This window comes from Budorcas taxicolor, chromosome 18 (genome assembly GCF_023091745.1).
Source record: "Budorcas taxicolor isolate Tak-1 chromosome 18, Takin1.1, whole genome shotgun sequence".
Lineage (NCBI taxonomy): Eukaryota > Metazoa > Chordata > Mammalia > Artiodactyla > Bovidae > Budorcas > Budorcas taxicolor.
Genome location: NC_068927.1, coordinates 52,180,376 through 52,208,003, shown reverse-complemented (window position 1 = coordinate 52,208,003; position 27,628 = coordinate 52,180,376). Strand labels below are relative to the sequence as shown.

At 62.3% G+C, this 27,628-nt stretch overlaps 1 protein-coding gene across 4 annotated transcripts; it reads left to right on the top strand.

The window, feature by feature from the left end:
• The first annotated feature begins 5 nt into the window (after positions 1-5).
• Positions 6-27,486, top strand: CIC (capicua transcriptional repressor). Of its 4 annotated transcripts, none has more exons than XM_052655759.1 (21): positions 6-37; positions 3,208-6,003; positions 17,981-18,130; positions 18,218-18,452; positions 18,553-18,682; positions 18,778-18,960; positions 19,041-19,206; positions 20,379-20,581; positions 20,670-20,895; positions 21,489-21,592; positions 21,739-22,954; positions 23,045-23,232; positions 23,611-23,732; positions 23,829-23,995; positions 24,094-24,384; positions 24,481-24,803; positions 25,086-25,339; positions 25,438-25,592; positions 25,674-25,805; positions 26,268-26,399; positions 26,503-27,486. In XM_052655759.1, exons 2-21 carry the CDS (start codon positions 3,219-3,221, stop codon positions 26,868-26,870), a joined length of 7,530 nt encoding a protein of 2,509 aa, XP_052511719.1. In that variant the 5' UTR covers positions 6-37; positions 3,208-3,218; the 3' UTR covers positions 26,871-27,486. The 4 variants fall into 4 exon arrangements, with proteins under 4 accessions (XP_052511719.1, XP_052511721.1, XP_052511718.1 ...); XM_052655761.1 differs by lacking the exon at positions 6-37 and adding an exon at positions 714-823 and having other exon boundaries at positions 25,441-25,592; XM_052655758.1 differs by lacking the exon at positions 6-37 and adding an exon at positions 714-823.
• The last annotated feature ends 142 nt before the right edge of the window (positions 27,487-27,628 follow it).

Sequence of the window (27,628 nt, the reverse complement as noted above, 5' to 3'; positions counted from 1 at the left end):
AGAGGAGCCAGCAGCGACGCCAGAGCCGGGAATCCGGGTGAGTCGGGGCCCTGGGTCTAACATGCTCCTGGCGTCCAGTGAGACTCACGAGGAACTGCCCTGTCGACTTTTTCTCCTCTCACGGGTTCTTCAGAGCTCCAGGCACTCTGTCACATGGGAGTTGTAGTCTGCCATGTACTGTCGACTATGGGCCAGAGACGTAAGAAGACTATCATTCCCAGCAGGAATTGCGACCAGCCAGTCAACAAACGCTCAGGCCACGCCTTCCAAGCCTGCTCATTGGAGAGCCGGTCCCTTAGCCCCGCCTTCTTGCACTTCATTGGCTACTGTCCTTCATAGAGGCTGGGTTCCGGCCTAGAGTGTAAGACGACTGGGTACTGTATTCGTCATTCTGAACTAAGACGGACTACGATTGGTCAACGTTGATGTCCATCACTTGTTGTAGGGCAGGACCCTAGGCTGATCGGGCGGTCGTAGGCTCAGGTTGGTGTCGGTCCCAGAGGGAGGCCGATCTTGGACTTTGGCCCCTCCCCCTCGCGCTGCCGGGTGGGCAGGATTGGCTGTGGCAAGCGTCGCTCGTCATTGAGAGGCGGAGCCGACCAGGCTCTGAGTATCTATTGGTCTAGGACGGCGCCGGTCAGCGGGGTTGTGGCCGCTGATTGGCTGACTGCTCCAGCTGTTGCAGGTCCATTCACCATTTTGTGTGTTGGAGTAAAAAAAAAAGGGAGAATCGAGAGGGAGAGCCGGAGGGGGGGCGGGGAGGGACCGGACCGGACCGAGCCGGGGCCACGGTCCCCCGCCCCGAAACCCCGCTGAGCCCGAGGTGAGGGGCGGGGCCAGGGCTGACACAGGCAGGGGGGATTTGGGGTGCTGGGGGCCGAGAGGGGACAGGTGGCAGGGACGGGGAAGGGGTACAGGGGAAAAGGGGTGAGTGGGATGATGGGAAGGTGGGACAGAGTAGAGGAAGTGGTGGGGAGAAGGAGTGACAGAAAAAGGGTGACAAGGAGGGGGTGGTGGGCAGAGACTTGGTAACAGGAATGGAGGGGTGACAGGTCTAGATCAGGGTGACAGGGATAGAGAGGAGACAGAGTTGGAGGGGGTGACAAGGAGAGGTGATGGGGAGAGAAGGTGACAGGTCCAGAGATGGCTGACATGAGAGTGACTGGGAGGAGGGGGTGACAGAGATAGATGAGGGTGACAAGGAGGGAGTGACAGAGGAGGGGGCCTAGGGCCTGTGAAGAGAGAGGTGGAGATAGAGATGGTGACAGGATGGGAAAGAGAGTGGCAGAGACGCTGGTGTCAGGAGGCCTGATGGGAGCAGAGGACATGAGACCCTGAGAAGCCTAGGCCAGCCTGGGCTTCAGGAGTTACTGCTTAGATTCTGAGGGAGGTGAGGGCCCAAGAGGGCCTTGGGTGGGAGTTATCCTGAGAGGGTGGACAGGAAGAGAGTAGGCCCCAGGGGAAAAAAAAGAGGCTTGGTTTCTGGTGTGAAGAACTTGGACCAGGCAGTGTGGTTGTAGGCGGGTATGCAAAGGTTTGTGTTGGGCCCGGTCTCAGTGCCCAGGACGGTGGCCCAGCGGGTCAGTGGGAAAAGGTGGTGGTGGCTGTCCAACTCCTGGATACTTGGGTGCCTGCCCCATTGTGAGAAGCCCTGGGGCCCCCAGCCTCTGCCCGAGAGGACCCCAGGATTGTCTCAGAGAAGGGGCAGCCTGGGACTGCAGGCTCCTAAGCAGCAGCAGGCCCCAAGTGGGAGAGCATGAGGTCGGGGTCCCGTGGGAGCCTGAAGGCTGAGTCAGGGGTGCCTCGGATCTTCTTTGGCTTATGGTCCTGGGTCCCCCAACCCTGCCGGGGGCCCCCTTTTTGGCCTCTCAGGTTCTTTTAGTCACTTCAGAGTGAAGTTTTTTCCCTTCTCTTCTCTCAGGGCAGCCTGAAAGGGGGCGGGCAGTAATGACTGTTCAGGAAGTGGGTGAGGTTGGCCTGCTGGGCTTGTCCTGCTGTCTTTGACCTTCTCCCACTTACCCCCACCTGGAGTCCGAGGGCATATTTGGGGACCAGGGGGGTCTAGTCAGCTCAGCCACCCTGCCAGAGCCAGCCTGGGCAGGGCGGGGATGCAAGCAGGCCAGAAGGGGGGTGGCTGGGCTTTCGGGTATCACGCTGGGTGCTGTGGGGGGAGGGGCAGGCTCCCATCCAGAGGGACCGTGAAACCCTGGGGTGTAGCCCTGTGTTCCACTGCGTGATGTGTGTGTCTCTGTGTGTGTGTGTGTGCTGTGTGTGTGTGTGTGTGTGTGTGCACGCGCGCGCTTATGTACAGCCCTGTGGTAGCACTGGGTATGAGCTCTTGCCCCAGACTTGCCCCTGCCTGTTCTCTGCCAGGATCTGGGGAGATGGCTGTACCTGGCAGGCCTGGGGTGCAGAACAGAGTGGGCAGCTGTCCCTTGGGACTTGCAGCTGCCCACTCCTTCCCACAATGCCTGGCCATGCCAGGCTGTCCGGGGCTGGGGTGGGGGTGGTAGAGAGAGGCTCACATCGCAGCCCAGTCACCTCCCTTTCTGTGACTGTGTGCTTGTACATTTGTGTGTGTGAGTGCGTGTGTTCTCTGGGCAGTGACAGTGCAAGGAAGTGTGCCCTCTGGATCATGTGACAGGCAGCACACTGAAATGGTTAGGAGCACAGACTCTGGGGCCAGATTACCTGGGTCCAGATCTCAGCTCTGCCATTTCCCAGCCGGATGGATGTGGACGAGTGGCTTGATCTCTCTGTGCCCCAATTTCCTCCCGTGTAAATGCAGCTGATGGTAGCATCCGCCTCTTAGGGCTGTGGTGAGGATGCAATGGGTTAATAAAGGCAAGTCTAGCCCAGGGCTTGGCACAGAGTGAGTGCTCCATAGGTGTGAACTGTTACTTTTAGTCGTGGTTCCCTTGGGACAGTCAGAGTGTGTGCCTGCACCTACTGTCCTCTGCAGAGAAAGCAGAGTATGTGAGTGTTCCCAAGGCACCAGAGCATATAGCTCAGGGCATATGGGTGCCAGTCTGTGTCTGGGTGCCGGCCAGGGGCCCACAGGAGTTGAACACAGCCAGGCAGGAGACCTTGGGGATCATGGAGTTGAGGAAGTAACCCCAGCAAGTGGGAAGTCTTGGGGGACACTGGGTCTAGGGGGGCTTCCTGAGGTTGCTCCCAATGATCCCTGTCTATCCTCTCACCCGGCAGGCGGACAAAAGATGAAGCCCATGAAAAAGGCGTGCACCAGCCTTCCAGGTTCTGGCAGCAGTGGCAAGTCCCCACCAGCCACCAGGGCCAAGGCCCTGAGGCGGCGAGGGGCTGGGGAAGGGGACAAGCCAGAGGAGGAAGACGACGAGGCGCAGCAGCAACAGCCGGGGCCAGAAGAGGCTGAGGAGGGCGAGGAGGAGGAAGCTGAGCGGGGCCCGGGGGCCGAGGGGCTGCCCCAGGAGCTGCAAGCCGATGACTCGGCCCCAGGCCCAGCCGAAGAACCCAAGGTGGAGGGGGAGGCGGGCCGCTGGGAGCCATCACTCAGTCGAAAGACGGCCACGTTCAAGTCACGAGCGCCCAAGAAGAAGTATGTGGAGGAGCATGGTGCCGGCAGCGGCAGCAGTGCAGCGGCGGGTGCCCCTGAAGAGCGGGCACGGACCCCCGAGGAAGCCGGCGCCCTGGGGGTGCCTCCACGGCCACCCACCTCCACGCGCTCCTCCTCCACCGACACAGCCAGCGAGCACTCAGCTGACCTGGAGGATGAGGCGGCCGAAGCCTGTGGTCTGGGCCCCTGGCCCCCTGGCAGCACCAGCGGGGGCTATGACCTGCGGCAGCTGCGGTCGCAGCGAGTCCTGGCTCGGCGCGGGGACGGCCTCTTCCTGCCGGCTGTGGTGCGCCAGGTGCGCCGAAGCCAGGACCTGGGTGTGCAGTTCCATGGGGACCGGGCCCTGACTTTCTATGAGGGGGTGCCTGGCGGGGGTGTGGATGTGGTTCTGGATACCACGCCCCCACCAGGGGCGCTGGCGGTGGGCACAGCGGTCTGTACCTGTGTGGAGCCCAGCATGGCAGCCTACCGGGAGGGTGTGGTGGTGGAGGTGGCCACCAAGCCCGCCGCCTACAAGGTCCGCTTTGGCCCTGGCCCCAGCTCCCAGCTGGGCCCAGCCGCCCTGCCGCAGCTGCCTCAGCCACCACACCGGGAGCCCGAGGAGGCGGTGTGGGTGGCCCGCTCCAGCCTCCGCCTGCTGCGGCCCCCCTGGGAGCCTGAAGCCCTGCCAAGGAAGCCCCCGGCAGGCCCTGAGGAGGAGCAGGCCGAGCCCGGGGCCACCCTGCCCCCCTGCCCTGCTGCCCTGGACCCCAAGCAGCCTGAGGACGCCGAGGTCTCCAAGATCAGCTTTGGTGGCAACCTTGGGGCTTGTGAGGAGGGTGAGGAGAAGCACCCGCCCGCCCTGGGCACCCCGGCTCTGCTCCCACTGCCGCCCCAACTCCTGTCACCACCACCCAAGTCTCCTGCCTTCGCAGGCCCAGGCCGCCCGGGTGAGCAGCCCTCCCCGTGCCAGGAGGGGAGCCAGGGCGGCAGCCGGAGCAGCAGTGTGGCCTCACTGGAGAAGGGGGCTGCGCCGGCCGCCCGGGCCCGCACGCCCCTGACAGCGGCCCAGCAGAAGTACAAGAAGGGCGACGTGGTCTGCACGCCCAACGGAATCCGAAAGAAGTTCAACGGCAAGCAGTGGCGACGGCTGTGCTCAAGAGACGGCTGCATGAAGGAGTCACAGCGGCGGGGCTACTGCTCCCGTCACCTGTCCATGCGAACCAAGGAGATGGAGGGCCTGGCGGACAGCGGCCCAGGTGGGGCTGGGCGGCCGGCAGGGGTGGCAGCCCGCGAGGGCAGCACCGAGTTCGACTGGGGGGACGAGACGTCGCGGGACAGCGAGGCCAGCAGCGTGGCAGCCCGCGGAGACTCCCGTCCACGCCTGGTGGCCCCCGCTGACCTGTCTCGCTTTGAGTTTGACGAGTGTGAGGCGGCGGTGATGCTGGTGTCCCTGGGCAGCTCTCGCTCGGGCACACCCTCCTTCTCCCCTGTGTCTACGCAGTCACCCTTCTCGCCAGCCCCGTCACCCTCGCCATCACCGCTCTTCGGCTTCCGCCCTGCCAACTTCAGCCCCATCAACGCCTCGCCCGTCATACAGCGCACCGCTGTCCGCAGCCGCCACCTGAGCGCCAGCACCCCTAAGGCGGGCGTGCTGACACCACCAGACCTGGGCCCCCACCCGCCGCCACCTGCCCCCCGAGAGCGCCATTCCTCTGGCATCCTCCCCACCTTCCAGACCAACCTGACCTTTACTGTGCCCATCAGCCCTGGGCGACGGAAGACGGAGCTGCTGCCCCACCCAGGGGCATTGGGGGCCCCCGGCACAGCGGGTGGAGGTGCCGCCCCAGACTTTCCCAAGGGTGACAGCTTAGACTCTGGCGTGGACTCGGTGTCCCACACACCTACGCCCTCCACGCCGGCCGGCTTCCGAGCCGTGTCGCCCGCCGTGCCCTTCTCCCGCTCCCGCCAGCCCTCACCGTTGCTGCTCTTGCCTCCACCTGCCGGCCTGACCTCGGACCCTGGGCCCTCCGTGCGCCGGGTGCCTGCCGTGCAGCGGGACTCGCCTGTCATCGTCCGTAACCCGGACGTGCCACTGCCCTCCAAGTTCCCCGGGGAGGTGGGCACTGGCAGTGAGGCCCGGGCCGGAGGACCCGGGCGGGGCTGCCGAGAGACCCCGGTGCCCCCAGGGGTGGCCAGTGGGAAGCCTGGCCTGCCCCCACCTCTGCCAGCCCCAGTACCCATCACTGTGCCTCCAGCTGCGCCGACTGCCGTGGCCCAGCCGATGCCCACCTTTGGCCTGGCTTCCTCACCCTTCCAGCCGGTGGCCTTCCACCCCTCACCCGCTGCTCTGTTGCCTGTCCTGGTGCCCAGCAGCTATACCAGCCATCCTGCCCCCAAAAAGGAAGTCATCATGGGCCGGCCTGGGACAGGTAAGAGGTTTTGCTGGAGGGGCTGGGTGAGGGCTCATTTTGTACTGGGTGACTGGCAAAGTGGCTCTTGAGAGAGGTAAGCTCCCCACCCCGGGGGGCTTTCAAGGGGAGGCTGGCCTCCCATCTGCACAGAAGTTCCCATGGAAATTCCTGTGTCAGGCTGAGCATGTGGACTTTGAAGGGTCAGTGCAGTGTTTCCAGAGGCCTCCTGGTTGGGGTCTACCAGTCAGCAGACCTTTGCTGAGAGTGCAGGCTCAAAGCCAGCTCCACTCTTCCCACCCCACTAGAGCTGATGGGGTAACAGAGATGGTAATCACGATGACAACTGCTATGGCCTGAGAACTGACAGGGGCATCACCGTGATAAGCACTGTGAGTAGGTTATGTCTCCTAACCTCACACCATACTGAACCTTGCTGTGAGTAGGCTCCTATAGAGGAAACTGGGAGTTTCTCGACGATCTAGTAGTTGGGAATCCACGCTTCCACTGCAGGGGACCCCGGTTTGATCTCCGATCAGGGAGCTAAGATCCTGAAAGCTGCTGCATGGTGATGCTGCTGCTGCTGCTAAGTCACCTCAGTCATGTCCGACTCTGTGTGACCCCATAGACAGCAACTCACCAGGCTCCTCCGTCCCTGGGATTCTCCAGGCAAGAACACTGGAGTGGGTTGCCATTTCCTTCTCCAGTGCATGAAAGTGAAAAATGAAAGAGAAGTCGCTCAGTCGTGTCTGACTCTGCGACCCCATGGACTGCAGCCCACCAGGTTCCCCCATCCATGGGATTTTCCAGGCAAGAGTACTGGAGTGGGGTGCCATTGCCTTCTCCGGCTGCATGATGCAGCCAGAAAAAAAAAAAAGAGGAAACTGAGGTCAGGTTAGTTACTTGCCCAGGGTCACGTGGCTAGCAAATCCTGGAGCCAGCCTTCAAACCCAGCTGGCTGTCTTGTGACCACTTGGCCACAGTCCTGGGTTACAGATGGGAAGACTGAGGCTCCAGTGGGTCCTTCTGCCAGGTGGTGGCAGGCCCAGGCCTGGAGACCTCATCTTCACTGCTGTACCTGGTAAATAGCACAGGTGTGGTCAGTGCCCTGGCGGGGATCCGGGGGTGTGCCGGGCATGCCTCCCGAGGTGAACCTAGTCTGGCTGCCCTCAGGACAGGACATGTAAGCCAGGGGTTGGAGGAGAAGTTGGAACCTGCAACCCTGGGACAGAAGAACCTCCTGGGAGGCTGATGGGAAGGCTCCGAGGTCAGAAGGAGCACAGCTGAGGACAGCCGGTGTGGCTAGAAGGCTGAGGCCAGGGGTGGGGGCAAGACATTTCTGAGATGGGGCTGGAGAACCATCTGGCCTGGGCCTTGTCAGAGCAACTTTCATGGAGGGTGACAAACCCGTCACTCACCCCTTCCCGAGCATCTTTTTCTTATTTACCTATTCATTTACTGTTGACTGAGGGCCCTCTCTGTGCCTGGCCCTGTGCTGGTTGACGCTAAGGACACAGCCCCATCCTCACAGGGCTCCTGGTTCCTGGAGTAGACAAACCTGTCCCCAGATAGTTGCTGTCCAGAGTGGTCAGGGCTGGGGTGGTCAGGGAGGACTTCTTGGAGAAGGGGCCCTGAGTGCATGCTCAATCGCTTAGTTATGTCCGACTCTTTGCAACCCTGTGGACTATAGCCCGCCAGGCTCCTCTCTGTCCATGGGATTCTCCAGGCAAGAATACTGGAGTGAATAGCCATTCTCTTCTCCAGGGGATCTTCCCAACCCAGGGATCGAACCCCCAGATCTCCTGCATTGCAGGTGGATTCTTAACCGTCTGAGCCACCAAGGAAGCCCTCTAAAGTGAGGCCTGAAGGGTGTGCAGAAGGGAGCCTGGCAAGGCCGGCAGGAGGACCATCAGGTAGAGGGAAGAGTTTGTGTAAAGGCCTTGAGGCAAGAGCCAAAGTTTAAAGCAAGTTGAATCTGCAAAGTCAAGGGCTCTAGACCATCGGTGAGTGTTGGGATGTGTGGCTGCATAGGTGAGCAGCACATCAAAGCCAGATCATAGAAGGTCCTTCTAAGACTTGGGAACTTTATCCTGAGGGCACTAGGAAACTATGGAGGGTTGTACCATATAGGGGGAGTTCCAGCCCCTGGAACCAGGGAAGAAGGAGGTAGACGTGGATCTCTGTAGGAGCCGCTGTGTCTTGGGCTGAAACAAAGACTAGTGTAGGAAGGAGCCCAGGCCCTGCCCTCACTCAGCTCCTGCCCAGACCCAGGGCGGAGGACACAGGCACAGCGCTTTCCCCTCATGCTCACCCCTAACATTTGTTACATTTGTTATTTTGTAGCTGATATGAGCAAAATTCCACAAAGTGGGCACCGCAGGGATTTCTGTCCTTAGGCACATAAAGACACTGAAGCAGGACTCTATAACCATCCCGTTCAGCCCCCCAACCCCCACATGCCTGCAGCCCCCTGACACTGCCCTCACATATAGCACCGCTGGGTCATGACCCTCACTGCAGCTGGGTGGGGAGGGTGACCTGGGGCCTACCAGGGTGGTCTGGCAGGGTTCCTGCTACTATTTTCCAGATGAGGAAAAGTGAGGCCCTGACAGAAACATGAGTCCTGATGGAGGTCACCCAGCCAGGAAGGGGCAGGACTGTGTCTTGAATCAGATCTCTCGATCTAGATCACAGGACCCTTGCTACCAGAAGTAAGAGTATTGAGTACCACCCATGCATGTGCCTGGCACACTGCTCAGTAAGTGCTCAGTGCACCTTCACTTGAGTCGTGATCACACCCCAGGAGCTCAGCAGGACCATTAGTTCCCCTGGACAGAGGAGGAAACTGCAGCCCCAGAGGCTGAGTGACTTGCCCGTGGTCACCCAGATAGGAACAGGGAGAGCCAGGATTTGAACCCAGACTGTTTGGCGCCAGAGCCCGTTACTCTCAGTAATGATGACAATAACAGTACCCCGCTTTATTGAGCACACACCACTGCCCAGCCGCAGGGATGGGGCTGCCTCCTTGAAACTTCCTGACACTATGAGATAGGGATTACCAGTTTCCAGCCTTGTCGTCGGTAGCGGGAGGGGGACTGAGGTTCAGGGAGGGGAGGCCCCTTGCTGGAAGCCACCTGGTCGTCAGAACTTGTCCAGTGCCTGTCCTGGCGGTTCTGAGCCGCACCTCCCTGACTACACCCATGCTGAGGTATCCAGGCTGCCCTCAGGTTCCCAGCCAGTGGGCCCTTTTGTTCTTCTCTCAGAGGCCTCCCTAAAGCCTCGGGAGGTAGGCACCTTGGGGCCTTCTCTGTCTTAAGGCCCAGACAGGGCAGACTGTGCCCAGGGGCACAGTGAAGCTATCACCCTTTGGCCCGCCCATGCCAGGGCCTGACCCTCTGTCAGGGCAGCAGGTGTGAGGGGGTGGCCCAGGGCAGCCTGCCTGCTTCTGCCCCCCGCCAGGCATTTGCTTCCGCTGGGGGACTTGCTGGAGCAGGCGGGCCGGCATTCTCCGCATTCTGTGCATGGCCGGGCCAGCCAGCTGCCATCGCCACCTCCCTCTGACTCTTCCCGCCTGCTCCCCCGGAGAGGAAGCCGCCCCAGGGCCTACAGCCCTGGCCTAGGAGGCCAGATGTCTCAGCCTCGTGCTTGGCATGGCCTGCCTTCCAGCTCCTGGCTTCTGCCTGGGTTCCCTGTATTGACAGGCAGTGCCCCTTCTCCTGGGCCTGTCTGCCCATCTGCCTGTTTGAGCCACTGCGTATCTGTCTCTCCCTTGGGTACCTATGTCTGTCTGCCCAGGTCTCCGTTTCTGCACCTGAGTCTCCCTCTGTGGACTTCCGTCTGGCTTTCCCTGAGTCTGGCTCTCTATGGCTTTCCTGGTTTGTACCTCCTTAGATATCAGTCCTCGTTGGAGCTTTCATTCCACCCTCTTTCTCTTTTGCACCCCCCCACCGCCCCAGTCGTGGGCTTCTGTCTCTGGTCCACCCTTGGCCTACCCTCTGGTCCTCCTTCCCCCATTCTTTAGACAGACCTGCTTCCCCTATCCTAGCCCCCACTCCTACTTTGCGCACATCAGGAACTCTGTTCCTGTAAGTCATTGAGAGTTGCTAAGCACCAGGTCTCTTGCTCCCTCTTTGGGGAGTGCTGGGGTAATGTCTAGGCCTGAAGGCCCCTTCTTGGTCCTTGACAAATGTCCGCTCCTGTCCTGAAAGCTACTGAGAGTTACCGGGAGCTATCCTACAGACCCATCAACACCCAAGCACCTGTTCCCAAGACAGGCAGGAAGGTGGGGGCTTTGGGGGCCAAGCTAGGAGATCCGGCTGTGGGGGAGCAGCAGGAAAGCAGTTCCTCTGCCCACCCACCTGCTCGAGGGCATGACCCAGATCACCCCTACCACCCCCACCCCCATCACCTTTCAGAAGACACTTTGGTGCCAGCTGCATTTAACTGAGTCCCACGAGTAGTCCATCCCAACAGGCAGAATCTCAGAGACCAAGCAGTATCCACCCACTGTGCTTGGGTACGTTGGGAAAATGAGGCCCCAAGAAGAGCCAGGGGGGGCAACGGGGTGACGGGGAAATCCTCCTGACTCCGCAGATCCATACTCTGCCCAACCAGAATTTCTGTTTTGTCTCCAACAATAACCACCCTCTCTCCCACCAGAAGTCTCTCTTCACCCCTCTCCCTGGCCCAAGCTGAGCAGCCCTGGGGTAAAGTGGGTGGGAAAGGCATATGTGGATGCAGGCACAGGCAAGGATGAGCAGAGGGAGGCCCAGAGCCAGAGGAGGACAGAGGAGAGAAGCAACTCTGGCTTAATGAATGAGGTGATGAGGGAGGTTCAGGTAGGCTTCTCACTGGAGGTGACATTGGAGCTGAAGCAGGAAGAATGAGTGGATTTCAGGGTAGTAGAAGAGAAGGGCCATCCAGGCATAGGCAGCCACAGGAGCAAAGGCCAGGAGGGGTGAAAGTGCATGGTCTTGAAGTGGCCAGTTGAGGCTGGAGCTGACACGGGCCCTAGGCTTGGCAGAAGGGTGCCAAGAAAGACAGGTACAGCCGAGCCACGCTTGAGTGTCAGCCCCGTGAAGAGCCTAGAAACGGTTCAGAGCAGAGGGAGAGGGTTGGATCAGGCTGTCAAAGACCCCTGGAAAGAAAGGAGACCTAGCCTGGGAAAAGAGGGTGAATTACAGGAGAGAGGAGAGAAGAGGCTCTTTTGAGGTAGCAGGAGTGAGTCTTGGAGATTTCTTGGAAGAACCCCGAGCGCCAGGCACTGCAAGGGGTCAGGCTGCCTCCTGGTGGCGGCGGGTGGCTGGGGTTGCTGGCCTGCGCATGCGCAACGCCGCGGTGGTGTGTGGCCCGCAGCCCCCGGCGCCCGGGCATTAATGGCTCCATTAGTGGCAGGGAGGGAGGCGCATTAGCGGCGACGACGGCGTCTGGCTCCCATTACCACCGGCGGCAGCGGCTGCACCGCAGGCGGCTGGACCCTCGCCTGCCGCGCCGCCGCCTCCGCCTGCACCCCGTTCCCTGTTCCCGCTCCGCTTGGGGGCTTGGGCCAGGGAACCCCCGTCTCCTCATTTCGGTGGAAAAGCTAATCGTGAAGCCAGGCAGACCGGGGCTCAAATCTTGATCGTGCCACCTCCTGACTGCAAGATCCTACCCCCTTCTGAGCCTGTTTCATGCGAAGCAGCCAGAGAAAGAGGGTGCATCGGGGGCTTTGTGGGTCCAGACCTGCACCCAGTCAGGGCCGCGCCCATTCCCGCGCCCTAGGGGGTAGGCCCGGGGCGTCTGGCCTCAGGTCTTCCCATTGGCTGCTGTCGCTCCCGCCGACGCCGATTGGTCGAGATCTGCTCCCCCCGCCCCTGCGCCATTAACCCTTGCGCGGCCGCGTTATCGGGCTGGGTGGGGGACCTTCCCCCCCAGCAGACAGTTCGGGTGCCAGCTGGCCCGCGCCCCGCCGCGGCCCGCGTGGGTGTCAGGCCGGCCGGGCGCCCGCCCGCCCTCCCAGCACAAAGCGGCTTTGTGGGGCCCGCCAAGGGCTGGCTGGGGGCCAGGCGGCGAGTGGAAAATCTCGTGAGCGCGGGGTTGGGGAGGAGAACGCAGGGCGGCGCCCCCTCCTCCGCCCAGGCAGTGGCGCCTCCCTCAGCCCGCGCGGACCAGCCCTTTCAGCCCCGGCACTTGTACACTCCCCCCTGACTCCTTTTTCTACCCCCAAATCCACATCCCTCCCTCCATCCTATCCCGCTCATCTCCCAATCCCTGGGGAGCCTCCCCCACACCTCTCGCTTGCCTCTCTTTCCCTTCTGGTCCCCCTGCCTACCCCAGCCCCACTCACACTGACTCACCCCGGCGCTATTTTTAGGCCCCCATCCCTCCCGAGCAGCACCAGCCCAATCCTGGGCTCGTTCCCCAGGCAACCCTGGCCGTCGCCGACTCCGCCCGGGGTGGGTGGGTGGGTGTGTATGTGGAGAGCGGGTGAGGGGAGCTGGGGACACCGGGGTGGTGAGCCGAGGCGGGGACCCGGGCCTGGAGAGCAGGGTGGGGAGCCGCAGGCGGCAGGGCGCGGTGCCTCTCGGGCTCAATAAACGGGGGCCCGCGAGTTCAGGGCATGTCTGCCTGTCCCTCAGTCTGTCAGCATCCCTGGCTGTGCGCCCCAGGGCTCTGGGCAGGCCTCAGCCTGTGCCACCCTGGGTGGCAGTTGCTGTCTCTGTCTGGGCTCCCTGTCCCCAGGCTGGGGTGGAGTGGTGCCCTGGGGATTGTTTGGGGCCAAACCTTTTGTGGAGTTGGTTATGCGGTAGTGCAGGGGTGAGCTGCACTGTAGTTCTGCCCAGTACCTGCTCTGAGTGAAGGGTGGTGAAGCACTCCCTCTCACATGGGGCTGAGGCCCTGGTTTGGGGAACCTCCTCAGCATTTTCCAACCAGGGAGGCCCCAGTTAGAGTTGGGGATGGCTGAACACACGGAACTGCTCCCTCTTCTCTACTCCTAATCACCCCCACCCAGGGTTCCTCCATTCCAAACAATGGAAACTAAGTATAGGGCTGGCCCAGTGCCCAGGGCAGGGGGGCCCTTCCCGCCCGGATTCGGGCCCCTCCCTGCTAGGCTGGGCCCCCACTTGGCTGTCCCCTACCCTGTAAGGGGCCTCTTCCCATCCCTCCTCTGTGGGCACTGCCTTCTACCAGATGTGCAACCCTCCCAGATGCCTGGGGCCCTCTTTCCCTCCTGTGCCAGGCTTAGCTCCTTTTCTCACGCAGCAGAAGTGGGGGTACTGGGGGCAGGGTTCCTCTGAGCTCAGTCCCTGAGCTGCATTGCAGTGGGGAAGGGGTTAACTTGCCAGGAGGTGACTCACCGGTGGGGAGAGGAGGGGGCAGCCTTGGGGAGATAGAGCAGGCCACATTGATTTCAGCCTTGATTTCTGCTTCACATTGCAGTCCCTGGGGCAGTGAGGTAATGGAGGGTCTGAGTCTGGGGCTGCATAGGGAGGAGGGGGTGGTCACCTAATAGTCCCTGTGTTGGTCTCTCCAGGCTCACAGCCAAGAGTCTGGCCCTGCAGTCACTGGAGGCCAGAGGGCTATAGACCTCCCCTTTCCCGCTGGGCTCAGGTTACCTGGTTTTTGCCCCCTCTCCATGCCTTCATCTCTGTAGGTGCAGAAGGCTGGGAAGAGTTTGTGCCTGTCACTGATCCCACCTGTGTAGGAGCTCAGTCTCAGTCCATCTGAGCCTGTGCAGTCTTGACCTGCCCAGTTGTGACCCCAGGCCTCTGCCTTCACAGGATGTGACCTCAGGGCCCCTCTTACATGATCCAAGGCCACTGCCTCTGTGCCTGGTAGGCCCCAGACCTTGTCTGTGACTCTTCGTGTACCCTCTGACTTTTCTATAGTTCATCAGTCTCTCCAAATCTTTGAACACATTCCCAGACCTTTGGGTTGGGAGTCTCTGCCTGTGTCCACCCTGAGGTTGAATTTTCAGTAGCGGAAAGAGCACTTGAGTTGGAGTGCTGGGCTGTTATGTCCCAGCTGCATGATCTTGCACCATTTATTGTTTCTCTGAGCCTCACTTTCTCATCTGAACAATGGGCATAATAAAGTGTACTTCCCTAGTGGTTGTGAGGTTTCAACGCACAGGGTCATACATACAAGCTCCCCAAACAGAGCAGCCCCAGTGTTAAGTTTCCCCTCTTCCTTCTTCTGAAAAGAATGACTCACAACCTAGAGTAGTGGCCTCCTGTGTTACACTGTGAGGTGGAGGGTCCCAGGTGGCCGCTAAGTGTCAGGTAGGGTTGCTCAGGGATGGCAAACAGCCATGGCACTTTGTATACCTGATGAGCCAGGGTACTGAAGTAGTGCTCACTGGGGTAAGTTTATATAGTGTGTGTGGTCAGTATGATGGCACTTGTGAGAGTTACCTGTGTTGCGGTTGGGAGTGCCAGGAAGGCCACGAGTGTTGGTTGTGTTAGAGGGACATAGGGTGTGTGCAGTGGACAGTGAGTGTGATGAGGTGTAGGAGATAATTCTGCCTGTTAATATGTCGTGTGTTTGTATGATGATTCACAGGGATGTGTGAGTATATGCTTTGATGAAGCATATATGACAGGGCATGTATGAAATGGGTGATGTGAAGAGGATGGGTGAGAACGAGTGTGTGTAACTGTGGGTGGGGCACGATGGACGGTTAGTATCAGAGGTAGTACATTATGTGAGGAAGTGTTCTAGGTGTGTGACTTCGTGTGAGAGTGTAAGAGGGAGGGTACATGTGACCCTGGGGTGTGTATAAGGTAAAGGGTGTGGTAGGAAGGTCTGTCAGGAGTGTGTGTCTGTGTGTGTGAGTTTGTGACTGCTGTTGTGAGAGTTGGTGAGGGCTCAGGGGTGGCCGGCCCAACCCTACACGCAGTTCGTCTGCCTTGCGGGGCCGTGCGCGCCCTAGGTGGGCGTGAGGGAGGTGGGCCGAGCCGCGCGTGAGCGTGTTCCTCGCGCGGACTGGACACACACAAGTACCACCCACAGCCCCGGGCCTCTGCAGCAAGGCGCCCCGAACCGCCCCCCTGGCTCGGTGCCTTTACTGCAGTGCGCCCTCCCTGCCGCCCTCCTCCCGCGGTCCCGCCCCGGGCCGGCTTGGGTCCAACCGGAGCCTGCCCCGCCCTGCTCTTATTTGCATATGACTGACGTTCCCCCGGGGCGGCCAATGGGGGCGGGCGCGGCGGGGCCTGACCCGCGCGCGGCGGCGGCAGCCAATGGATTTGCGCGCGGTGGGCCGGGCTTGCGCGGAAGGCCGCGGGGGAAGCGGGGAAGGGGCGGGGGGAGGTGCGGCGGGGGGAGGGGAGCGCGTAGTAGTGGCGGGGCGGGGAGGCGGCGGTGGTTCGGCGCGGGGCTCGCTCGGAGCGCACGGACGCACGCACGCTCGTCCGTCTGCCCGCCCGGGGCCGGAGGCCGACCCCGCGCTGAACCGCGGGCTCCAGGCCCGGAAAGGCGGGGCGCGGTGCCGGCAGCCGGGGCGCGCGGGGCCAGAGCCGTTACCCGCCGGAGCTGCGAGGGAGGGAGGGAGCGAGCCAGCGAACGGGGAAGGGAGGGGGCCGCCCCCGCGCACGCGCGCCGCGCCCCGCCCCACCTGCCCCGCCCGCCCGGCTCCGCGCGGGAGGAGGGAGAAGGAGGGGGCGGTGCCGATGGCCCCCGTGCCGCGCGCCCCGTGACGGCCCCCGCGCGCGCCGGGGGGCGGGGCGGGGCCGGCGCGCTCTGACCTCCCCCCGCCCCCCGGGCGGCGGGAGGCAGGCGGCGTTGTGCGCAGGCGCGCCCGGCAGAGACCCCCCGCGTGGGGCGGCCGGAGGGGGGCGGTGTGGGGGGGGCATGTGGCAACGGCCTCCAGCTCCCCCCGGGCCCGAGCGGCAGCGGCCGAGGAGCCGGCGGCGGGCGGAACGGCGACGGCCGCTGAGGAGGCGCGAGCCCCGGCCGGGCCCCCCCGCGCCGGACCATGTACTCAGCCCACAGGCCCCTGGTGCCCGCGTCCGGCGCGGCCTCCCGTGGCCTCGGCATGTTCGGTCAGTAGCGCCTGGGCCCTGGGACTGCAGGGGTCAAGATGTCGGGGTGCTGAGTGCAGAGTAATGGTGATGGGGTTACAGTACGAGAACGGTGGCGGCAGAGTAGAGGGGAAAGTTACAGAGCTCGGCTGGGCCAAGTGGTTAGTGACGGCAGGTGGGAGTGTAGCAGAGTGATAAGAGTGCAGAGTGGGGCGTAGCTGGGGACAGCTGTGCGGTTTAGGTGCGGGGTGGAACAGGTATGTTGTCATAGGAGGTGAGGGGTGCAGAGTACCTTGGTCTGGAGCATGGGTTAGAATCGTAGCAGTGTGATGCCTGGTCCCAGATGTGAAACAGAGTGGGGAGGCGCTGGGGGCTGTGATTGAGAAGTGGGCTAAGGACAGGTCTTGGGTCTGTGAGTGAGGCGCTGTCTGCTCAAGAGTGATGTGTTTGTGGTGTGCTCTTCAGAGAGAGAGAGGGCAAGACCCAGGAACCTGGAGGGTAGTGCGCTGAGGAGGAGTTCAGGAGGGGCAGGACCAAAGGACGGTCCTCCCATTGTCTGCTGGGCCTCCTCTTTCTCACCCAGCAGATCAGGAGGCAAGAGCTTTGTGAAGAGAGGGACCTGCCCAGGTTGCTAGAGGCTCTTGTGGGTTTGAGGGCCCAGCAGGCTTGTGGGGCTCCAGGGCCCCAGTAGTGGGGATGGGGTTTTCATAGTATCTAGAGTCCTCTCCAGCGTTGGCTTCTTTGTCCCTTTCCTGTTGCCTTGATGTCTACTTCTTGTTTTAGCAGCATCTCACAGAAGCAGGTCTTGAGGCCAGTGTCTCCCATAGGGGCTCCACGAGGATAGCCTTCTGAAGGCATTGTGGGGGGGGGTCAGCTGAGGTCAAATTGATCTAGATCAGGGGGAGCTTGGAGTGATGGGGACTGGGGCTAGGGCGTTTTCCTCCTGTCTTCATGGTCTTCCCCTAGCAGGGGCCTTTTCTGTGGGTTCAACTTCCCCCTGGGAGCTGGCAGTGAGGAGACCCACTCCCAACCTGGGCCAGCCCCAGGAGTCCAGCCAGGGGTGGGCCGCAGCCTCTGGCTGGCTCTCTTATCACCCAGCTCCTGGAACAGAAGGTTGGCCCCTGGTGCGGGAGGTACCTTCCTGTGGATATTCTCAAGGAAACACCTGGCGCTGTTGCCTTGCCTGGGCAGGGTCTTGTAACAGTTCTGTTGTCTGCTCTATTGTCCCTGCCTTTTCTTCTGAGGAGCTTACCACACCCTCCCATCTTTCTGGGCAAGAGGGCTGGCCACTGTACTGGAGGAAAGCACAGGAGTTTCAAGTGAGGAAGGCGGGGAGGCCTCTTCATAATTAGTAGACTTCTCTCTGAGGAGAAAAGAGAAGGATGCTGGAGCCACCAGTGCCCAGCCAGGGAAGGGCAGGTCTGGGTCCCTGGGGTGTGTGGTAGGGGGAGGGAGGCAAGGAGAAAGGCCTGAGATCCCATGCCCTGTGGGTAGTGGGGAGAGGAAGGAAGGAGAGGAGTGGGAGAGGAGGTTGGGCCATCTGCCTCAAGAAAAGAGAAAGGGAATGTGAGGCCAAGGTGAGGGGCTCTGTCGGATGAGGCATGGTGACGGGAATGGGTTGCGACTGGGGGAGGGTCTCTAGCCTCTCGCAGAGTGAGGTGGCATGCAAACATGGCCTGGTTTGCGACAGGAGCCAGTCGTTCCTCTGGCCTGGTCCCTGGTGGCAAGGCTGGTGGAGGTAGAGGTGGGGGAGGGCGTGGAGTGTGAGGACTCTTTCCCTGCTTCTGTTTTCGTTCTTATAAATCTAGAAATCTGTCAGCGAGGAGCTCTTCCTGAGTGATGTCACACGCCTGAGCCCAGGGCGCTCTGGGATGGGGGAAGAGGGTGTAAATAAGAGGGGGCGGCACCTTGTCCAGGGTGGAAAAGAGCTTGCTTTGGGTGGAGGGGGGTGTCAAGGCCTGGCTCTCCTGCCACACCACTCAGCTGACTCCTTCCCACAGTGTGGACAAATGTGGAACCTCGCTCTGTGGCCGTGTTCCCCTGGCACTCCTTAGTCCCCTTCCTGGCCCCCAGCCAGCCTGACCCCTCTGTACAGCCAAGTGAGGCCCAGCAACCTGCCAGCCACCCCGTGGCCTCCAACCAGAGCAAAGGTGAGGGGCGGGGGGCTGTGGGGAGGCCTGAGGATGGGGTCGGGATGGCCCCGGAGCCCTCTGACTCGCCCGCCGCTCTACCCCCAGAACCTGCTGAGTCGGCAGCCGTTGCTCACGAGCAGCCACCCGGTGGGACAGGGAATGCTGACCCGGGGCGGCCCCCAGGAGCCACATGCCCTGAAAGCCCAGGGCCCGGACCCCCCCACACTTTGGGGGTGGTGGAACCTGGGAAGGGCCCCCCTCCCACCACGGAGGAGGAGGCCCCTGGACCGCCAGGAGAGCCGCGACTGGACAGTGAGACAGAGAGTGACCACGACGATGCGTGAGTACCCTGAGGTCTGGGACCAGGGGAGGGGCGTGGCCGGAGACTCAGCCCTCCCTGTCCCTGCTGCTCTCTCTCCATCACATCTCATTCCCTATAGCTTCCTCTCCATCATGTCTCCTGAGATCCAGTTGCCCCTGCCACCCGGGAAACGCCGGACCCAGTCCCTTAGCGCTCTGCCCAAGGAACGAGACTCATCTTCAGAGAAGGACGGACGCAGCCCCAACAAGGTGTCTCATCTCCACCCATCCCTAGCTCACCCTGAGGCCACTCAAGCCCATCCTCCGGGTTCTAACAATCCCTTGCGGGCCGGTGTCTTCTGCAGCGGGAGAAGGACCATATCCGGCGGCCCATGAATGCCTTCATGATCTTCAGCAAGAGGCACCGGGCCCTGGTCCACCAGCGCCACCCCAACCAGGACAACCGGACTGTCAGTAAGATCCTGGGCGAGTGGTGGTACGCCCTGGGGCCCAAGGAGAAGCAGAAGTACCATGACCTGGCCTTCCAGGTAACGCCGCCACCTCTCAGCTCCTCAGTTTCCTCTGGTTGGGTGGATGAGTGAAGGGTCTCCCTGCCCTTTCCTGCTAGGTGAAAGAGGCCCACTTTAAGGCCCACCCAGATTGGAAGTGGTGCAACAAGGACCGGAAGAAGTCCAGCTCAGAGGCCAAGCCCACGAGCCTAGGGCTGGCAGGAGGGCACAAGGAGCCAAGGGAGCGGAGCATGTCGGAGACAGGCACTGCCGCTGCCCCCGGAGGTCAGTGAGCCCCTCTGCCCTCTTCCCTCCTGTGGGCCACCAGTCTCCCCTTTGCTTGCTCAGCCCGCTTCCCCAGAAGCTCCTCTCGGCTTCATTCCTTTTGATCCCCTCACTGCAAAGGCCCTGACACTGAGCTGTGGTGAAGGAGTCAGGGAGGTCCAAGGAGGTTATACGTCCAAACAAATCTCAACAGCAAGTGTCATTTACTGACTATTTACTACGTGACAGGCACTTCTTAGAGCATAATGTCTAGCATTCAAAACCAAAGCCCATTTTCCACATGAGGAAACTGAGGCTCAGAGAAGCAAAATCACTTACTTGAAGTCACAAAAAACTAGGAAGTGGCCGAGTCTGAATTTAAACCCCAGCTTGGGGGCTTCCCTGGTGGCTCAGTGGTAAAGAATTTGCCTGCCATTGCCGAAGACGTGGGTTCGATCCCTGGTCTGGGACGATCCCACATGCCACGGAGCAACTAAGCCTGTGTGCCGCAGCTACTGAGCCTGAGCTCTGGAGCCCTCGAGCCATCACTATTGAGCCCATGCACCCGCGAGCCGGTGCTCTGCAAAAGAGAAGGCACTGTGGTGAGGTGCCTGCAAACCGCAGCTAGGGATCACTGCAGCTCAGGAAAAGCCGGCACAGCTACAGAGACCCAGCACAGCCTATAAATGAGTACATAAAGTCATTTAAAAAAAAAAACAAAACCCCAACTTGTTGGCTCTCAGGGCCTCAGTCCGAAAAGGCCCTTATTGGCTACTGCTGCTGACTGAGGGTGTCTATAGAGTGCACTGCCCTGAGGCACTTTTCTGGAGATCCCTTGGGTTCAGGCCCACAGCCCTGCAAGGGATGTTCCTTTCGCTCTGAGACCAGGGAACATAGGCTCAGACAGTCCAGTGGCTGTCGGTTAAGCAGCGCTGCACGTACCTGTCTCCAGGCTTTTCTCCCCTCAGAAGGGCCACCTCTCAGGGAGCAGTGGGCTCATTCCTCGAAACCCCAGAGGACAGGAAGTAGTGGGAAATGCTGGGCTGGTGGGTGGTGCCTCTCTTCTGCCTGGTGGCCCAGGAAGTCCAACCTGCTTCCACCCAGTATTTAGAAGTGTCTGTGGATGTTTTGGCCAGCCTAGGCTCTGGTAGCAGGCTTCCTGACTGTAACTCTGTCTCTTTTCCGCCCTGCAGTGTCTTCAGAGCTCCTGTCTGTCACGGCCCAGACGCTCTTAAGCTCAGACACCAAGACTCCAGGGAGCGGCTCCTGTGGGGGAGAGCGTCTGCACGCTGTTGGGGGACCTGGCTCAGCCCGGCCCCGCGCCTTCTCCCACAGCGGGGTCCACAGCCTGGATGGTGGGGAGGTAGACAGCCAGGCGTTGCAGGAACTGACTCAGGTCTGGAGGGCGGGCCGCAGGGGTAGGGGCGACGGGCAGGGAGGGAGATGACTGCCCTGGCTGAACTTTCCCTGCACTTGCCCTGCAGATGGTGTCTGGCCCTGCATCCTACGCTGGCCCAAAGCCCTCCACCCAGTATGGGGCTCCAGGCCCCTTTGCGGCGCCTGGGGAGGGAGGCACCCTGGCAGCCAGTGGACGGCCCCCACTGCTCCCCACCCGGGCCTCCCGCTCCCAGCGTGCAGCCAGTGAGGACATGACCAGTGATGAGGAACGCATGGTCATCTGTGAGGAGGAGGGGGACGACGATGTCATTGGTAAGCTGTCTCAGGACCCAGAGTCCTAGCCGGGGAACAGCAGGCTCAGGTTGGGAAAGTAGGTAGCGATTTGGCTCAGGTCCTTAGGCCCCTTTTCCTTCCCTTCCCCATTTGTGATCCTGGGCCTGTTTAGTTCAGGCCCTACCAAGGTAGTCTGGCCCTGCCCTCGAGAAGCCCCAGGTCAGGGACTTCCCTGGTGGTCAAGTGGCTAAGACTACTCCACGCTCCCAATGCAGGGGGTCCAGGTTTGATCCCTGGTCAGGGAACTAGATCCCAAGTGTTGTGACTGAGACCCAGTGCAGCCAAATGAATAAATGTTTATAAAAAAAAAAAAAAAGAAGAAGCTGCAGGCCAGACAGGAAGCCTGAGAACACCAGTGTGGCTGGGCCACTGGGGCATAGGGTCAGGTGCCTTTCCCTGCTCTCAGGGTCTGGCGGCAGGCAGGTGGGCACACCTGGGCTGAGGAACAGCATTCCTGGACAACACTTAGCCAGCACAGGGCAGAGCTGAGGCCAGAGCCAGGCTTCAGACCCTCCGTTCTGGGCAGCCCTGCGCCCAGCCCTTTGCCAACACTGTTGCGTCTGCTCCCTCAGCTGACGACGGCTTCGGCACCACTGACATCGACCTCAAGTGCAAAGAGCGGGTGACTGACAGCGAGAGTGGAGACAGCTCCGGGGAGGACCCAGAGGGCAGCAAGGTGCGGGCTTGGGGCTTGCTGTTGTCTGGTCCGTGTGTCCTGGGAGGGAGAATGTTCCTTGATGAGTGGAGGCCTTCGACGGGCCTGGCTGCCAGGCAGGACGTGGAATGGGGACATGCATGTGTCTCGCTTTTCCTTCCACTCAGGGCTTTGGCCGGAAGGTGTTCTCGCCTGTGATCCGTTCCTCCTTTACTCACTGCCGTCCGTCGATGGACCCTGAGCCTCCAGGGCCCCCAGATCCACCTGCAGGCTTCAGCAAAGGCTACGGGCCCACCTCCTCCGCGTCCTCGCCTGCTGCCTCCTCCTCCTCAGCCGCCACCTCCTTTCCGCTGGGCTCAGGGACCTTCAAGGCCCAGGAGTCAGGTCAGGGCAGCACCACAGGCCCCCTCCGTCCCCCACCCCCTGGAACAGGGGGCCCAGCAACACCTTCCAAGGCCACCCGGTTTCTCCCCACGGATCCTGTCACCTTCCGTCGCAAGAGACCTGAAAGCGTGGGCGGCCTGGAGCCCCCCGGCCCCTCCGTCATCGCGGTGCCTCCCAGCGGGGGAGGAGGCGTCCTGCAGACACTGGTCCTGCCCTCAACCAAGGAGGAACGGGAGGGCAGTGGCGCGCGCGTGCCCTCAGCCCCAGCGCCCTCGCTGGCCTACGGGGCCCCAGCAACCCCCCTGTCCCGCCCAGCCGCCACCATGGTCACCAACGTGGTGCGGCCCGTCAGCAGCACTCCTGTGCCCATCGCCTCCAAGCCCTTCCCCGCTCCCAGCCGGGCCGAAGCGTCTCCTGGTGACACAGCTGGCGCCAGGACTGAGGCGGTCACTGGGTCCCGGGCACCGGGGGGCTCCCCGCTGGGCGTCAGCTTAGTGTATTCGGACAAGAAGTCAGGAGCTGCCACCTCCACGGCCCCACACCTGGTGGCTGGGCCCCTCCTGGGCACTGTGGGGAAGGCGCCGGCCACTGTCACCAACTTGCTGGTGGGCACCCCGGGCTATGGGGCCCCAGCGCCACCTGCTGTCCAGTTCATTGCCCAGGGGGGCCCTGGCAGCGGGGCGGCTGCCGGCTCGGGGGCCAGTGCTGGGAGTGGCCCCAATGGGCCAGTGCCCCTGGGCATCCTGCAGCCGGGTCCCCTGGGCAAGGCTGGGGGCATCACCCAGGTGCAGTACATTCTGCCCACGCTGCCCCAGCAACTACAAGTGGCACCGGCCCCTGGGACCAAGGCAGCGGCGCCCGGCGGCCCTGCCCCCACCACCAGCATCCGTTTCACCCTCCCGCCGGGCACCTCCACCAACGGCAAAGTCCTGGCTGCCACCGCACCCACTCCTGGCATCCCCATCCTGCAGTCCGTACCCTCCGCCCCGCCCCCCAAAGGTGAGGCCCGGGCTGGGCAGCACGAGGAGCGGGCTCCTGGCTGCCTCCGCTCCTGTATGACCACCTGCTCCCCCGTCTCTCAACTTGCAGCCCAGTCAGTGTCTCCTGTGCAGGCCCCGCCCCCTGGCGGCTCAGCCCAGCTGCTGCCCGGGAAGGTACTCGTACCCTTGGCCACCCCCAGCATGTCAGTGCGGGGAGGTGGGGCCGGCCAGCCACTGCCCCTGGTGAGCCCGCCCTTCTCAGTACCTGTGCAGAACGGTGCTCAGCCACCCAGCAAGGTAAGGGCACCTCAGTGGCAGCCCCACCTGTCCCTTGCCTCTCCCTTCTGGGCTTTCGTTTCTGCGTCCCGGGGTTTTTGTGTCTGCCTGTTATTCGGTGTCTTCCTTTTCTCCCCTTTTGTGTCTGGGCCTCTGTCTCACTGTCTGGCTTGATGTCTGAGCATCTTGATTCTGCCCTCAGCCCTCATCATTGGTCCCTTGTCCCTTCTCTGTCTCCAGCTTCTTGCTGCCTTCTTTCCCTTGATTTCATCCTCCCTAGCCCCAGTCTGATGTCTCCCTTCCGTGTCTCTGCTGAGATCCAGCCTCCAAGGTCTCAGGCCTCCCCTGCCTCACTCTGGGGCCCCAGCTCAGCCCCTCCTGTGGTTCCCTTGCCCACAGATCATCCAGCTGACTCCGGTGTCTGTGAGCACACCCAGCGGCCTGGTGCCGCCACTCAGCCCGGCCCCACTCCCCGGCCCTGCCTCGCAGCCTCAGAAGGTCCTGCTGCCCTCCTCCACCAGGTATGGCAGTTGAGCCCTCATCTGGAAGTCAGCGCAGGGGAGGGTTTCGGGGGGCCGGCCCTCCTCACACCTTCCCCTCGCCTCTCCCTACTGCAGAATCACCTACGTGCAGTCAGCAGGTGGGCACGCACTGCCCCTGGGCACCAGTCCTGCGTCCAGTCAGCCTGGAACAGTCACCTCGTATGGACCCACGAGCTCAGTTGCCCTGGGCTTCACCTCGCTGGGGCCCAGCGGCCCCGCCTTCGTGCAGCCCCTGCTTTCAGGTGGAGTGGGCCCGGCTGGCATCTGGGGACCATGGGTGGGGCCAAGGCAGCCCAGGCCCTAACTTGGTCCCCCGTCTCTGCTGTCTCTCTCTCCACAGGCCAAGCCCCACTGCTGGCTCCTGGCCAGGTGGGCGTATCGCCTGTGCCCAGCCCCCAGCTGCCTCCCACCTGCGCAGCCGCCAGTGGTCCTGTCATCACAGCATTTTACCCCGGCAGCCCTGTACCCACCTCCTCAGCACCTCTGGCCCAGCCATCCCAGGCTCCCCCAGGCCTGGTCTACACTGTGGCGACCAGCACCACCCCACCTGCTGCCCCCATCCTGCCCAAGGGCCCACCGGCACCCACTGCTGCCACCCCGGCCCCTGCCAGCCCTTTCCCTAGTGCCACAGGTGGGTGTCAGGCCAGGTGAGGGCGGGCTGACTGGGTGGACCCAGGGGATGGGTTCCTGTCAAGCCTGGCTCAGCAAATATTCTCTACACCCACAGGCTCCATGACCTACAGTTTAGTGGCCCCCAAGGCCCAGCGGCCCACCCCTAAACCCCCCCAGAAAGTAAAGGCGGCCATCGCCAGCATTCCCGTGGGCTCCTTTGAGGCTGGTGCTCCTGGGCGGCCAGGCCCTGCACCCCGGCAGCCGTTGGAGCCTGGCCCAGCCCGTGAGCCCCCAGCGTCCGAGTCAGAGCTTGAGGGGAGGCCAGCAACACCAGCCCCTCCACTGCCCCCCGAGACCTGGACTCCCACAGCCCGGAGCAGTCCCCCGCTGCCCGCACCTGCCGAGGATCAGACCAGCACCAAGGCCCCTGAGACCATGGTGAGTGCCCAGCAGCCTGGGGGTGGCCACCACTGCTTGGCTCTGCTCCTCTGTCCCCTGTCTGCCCTTCTGTCCCACCCCTCTTCCCTCTACCTGTCTGAACCACACCCTTGTGGGTTCTCCTCTGGCCTCGGGCTTGTCTGTCTGCACGACTGGGTCCTGCCCACAATTCTGTATCTCGGCGGTCAGTATCCATCTCTGTGATCCCTCTCTGTTTCTGGGTCTTGCCCTGGTGAGTCTGACCCCAGTGTTCTCCATCTCCTTCCCCACCCCACCCCCCAGGCCAGCAAATTCCCCAGCTCGTCTTCAGACTGGCGTGTCCCCGGGCTGGGCCTGGAGAGCCGTGGGGAGCCTCCCACCCCTCCCAGTCCAGCCCTGGCTCCAGCCCCAGCTCCTGGTGGCAGCAGCGGCAGCAGCGAGGGCGGCAGTGGGAGGGCGGCCGGGGACACCCCCGAGCGCAAGGAGCCGGCTGGTGCCAGCAAGAAGGTGAAGGTGCGGCCCCCGCCCCTGAAGAAGACCTTTGACTCTGTGGACAAGTGAGCATGGGCTGGGGGACTGGGCGGAGCGTGCGGGTTGCTGGGAGAGGGGGCAGCTGCAGGCGGGGGCAGAGGAGGTGACCCTGCCTGCTCTCCAGCAGGGTCCTGTCAGAGGTGGACTTCGAAGAGCGCTTTGCCGAGCTGCCTGAGTTCCGGCCTGAGGAGGTGCTGCCCTCGCCCACCTTGCAGTCTCTGGCCACCTCCCCCCGGGCCATCCTGGGCTCCTACCGCAAGAAGAGGAAGAATTCCACTGGTAGGCCAAGCTCCAGGCGCCCGGGGGAGGAGGGGGACAGGTGGGGGCCAAGGCCCCTGAGCCTGCTTTCTGTCTGAACAGACCTGGACTCGGCCCCCGAGGACCCCACCTCGCCCAAGCGCAAGATGAGGCGGCGCTCCAGCTGCAGCTCGGAGCCCAACACCCCCAAGAGTGCCAAGTGCGAGGGCGACATCTTCACCTTTGACCGCACAGGTGCCGGCGTGGTGGCAGGCAGAGCTGTGGAGGACCCAGGGCCTCCGAGAGGGGTGGGGTCTCAGGAACAGGGTTAAAGGTCAGAGAGCGGGCCGGGAGTCGCTGAGAGCAAGGACAGCAGGCCAAGGGTGGGCTGTGGAGGTGTTCTGCTTTGTTGGCTGTGCTGGGTCTCCGTTGCTGCATGGTCTTTGTCTAGTTGTGGCGGGCGGGGTCTGCTCTCTAGTTGAGGTGCTCGGGCTTCTCACTGCAGTGGCGGCTTTGCTTGCGGCAGAGGACAGACTCAGGATGCAATGGCTTCTGTAGTTGTGTCTCGGTTCTGGAGTTTCACAGGCTCCTAAGGTCCCATCTGACCTTGGGCAGGTTCCCTCTCTGAACTCCAGTGTGAAACAGGATTCAGTGAGGGCTGAGTGGACCCTTGTACGGTGGTGGGAGGCTTGACCGGGCTCCCTGTGCTGCTCACAGGCACAGAAGCGGAAGACGTGCTCGGGGAGCTGGAGTATGAGAAAGTGCCCTACTCGTCGCTGCGGCGCACCCTGGACCAGCGCCGGGCTCTGGTCATGCAGCTCTTCCAGGACCACGGTTTCTTCCCATCAGGTGAGCACAGCCGGGAGTCTCGGGGCGGGGGACTTCGAGGGGGCCTACCTACTCATCTCACCCTGCCCTTCTCCCCCTCCCCACCTGCCCCTGCTGCCCACAGCCCAGGCCACGGCAGCCTTCCAGGCCCGCTACGCGGACATCTTCCCTTCCAAGGTCTGTCTGCAGCTGAAGATCCGTGAGGTGCGCCAGAAGATCATGCAGGCGGCCACTCCCTCAGAACAGCCCCCGGGAGCTGAGGCCCCCCTCCCCGGACCGCCCCCCACTGGCACTGCTGCTGCCCCTGTCCCCACTCCCAGCCCCGCCGGGGGCCCCGACCCCACCTCACCTGGCTCGGACTCTGGCACAGCCCCGGCTGCCCCGCCACTGCCTCCACCCCCAGAGCCGGGGCCTGGACAGCCTGGCTGGGAGGGGCCCCCCCAACCCTCACCACCCCCCTCTGGTCCCTCGACAGCTGCCACAGGCAGGTGAGGGGCTCCTGAGAAGACCCCAGACCCACAGTACCCCCCTCAGGACATGGACAGTATGTTAGGTGGCAGGAATGGGGGGGCAGGATGGTTGCCTCCTCCCCAGTAAAGCCATTTCGTCCTTTCCAGTTGGGGGCGAAATGAGGCCTGCTCCCTTGTCTACCCCCCTCCCCCGACAGCTCCCCCCCTGTGACAGGGGGCGACTGAGGGGAAGCGGGGCACAGTCTCCCTCCACCGAGCCCCTGTACATAACCTGGAGTGTGTTACCTTCAGACCTTTTCACTTGTACTTTATGCAAAATGGCTCGTGTGAGGGCTGCCAGCTGGAGGGTAGTGTGGGCCTCAGGCCACAGGGAGGTGCCTGTGGAGTAGGGGGAGTTCATGTACCCCTTTTTTCCCCAGAGGGGCTGGACTCAGGTTAGCTTGGGGGTGGGGGCTCCTGCACTTTGCCACAGGCACGGGGAGGGTTCTCTCCCCACCCCCTCTGCCCTCCCAACTTGGGTTGTACTTTCTAAGAAGGTGATTCCCCCACCCTCGTCCCCATCCCCAGAACAAAACATGTTGATCATGTGCAATATTTCTTACTGTGCTGAGAAGACGCAATGACCGAGATTAAAGCTGTTTAACACACCTGTGTGGCTGCCAGCTCAAAAGGGAGAAGGGATGTGGGTCATACCAGTCTGGCCCCCAGATGGCCGTGGGGTTACAGGCTTAGCCCCCAACCACTGTGAGGAGTGGGGTACCATTCCAGGACCATCCCCTA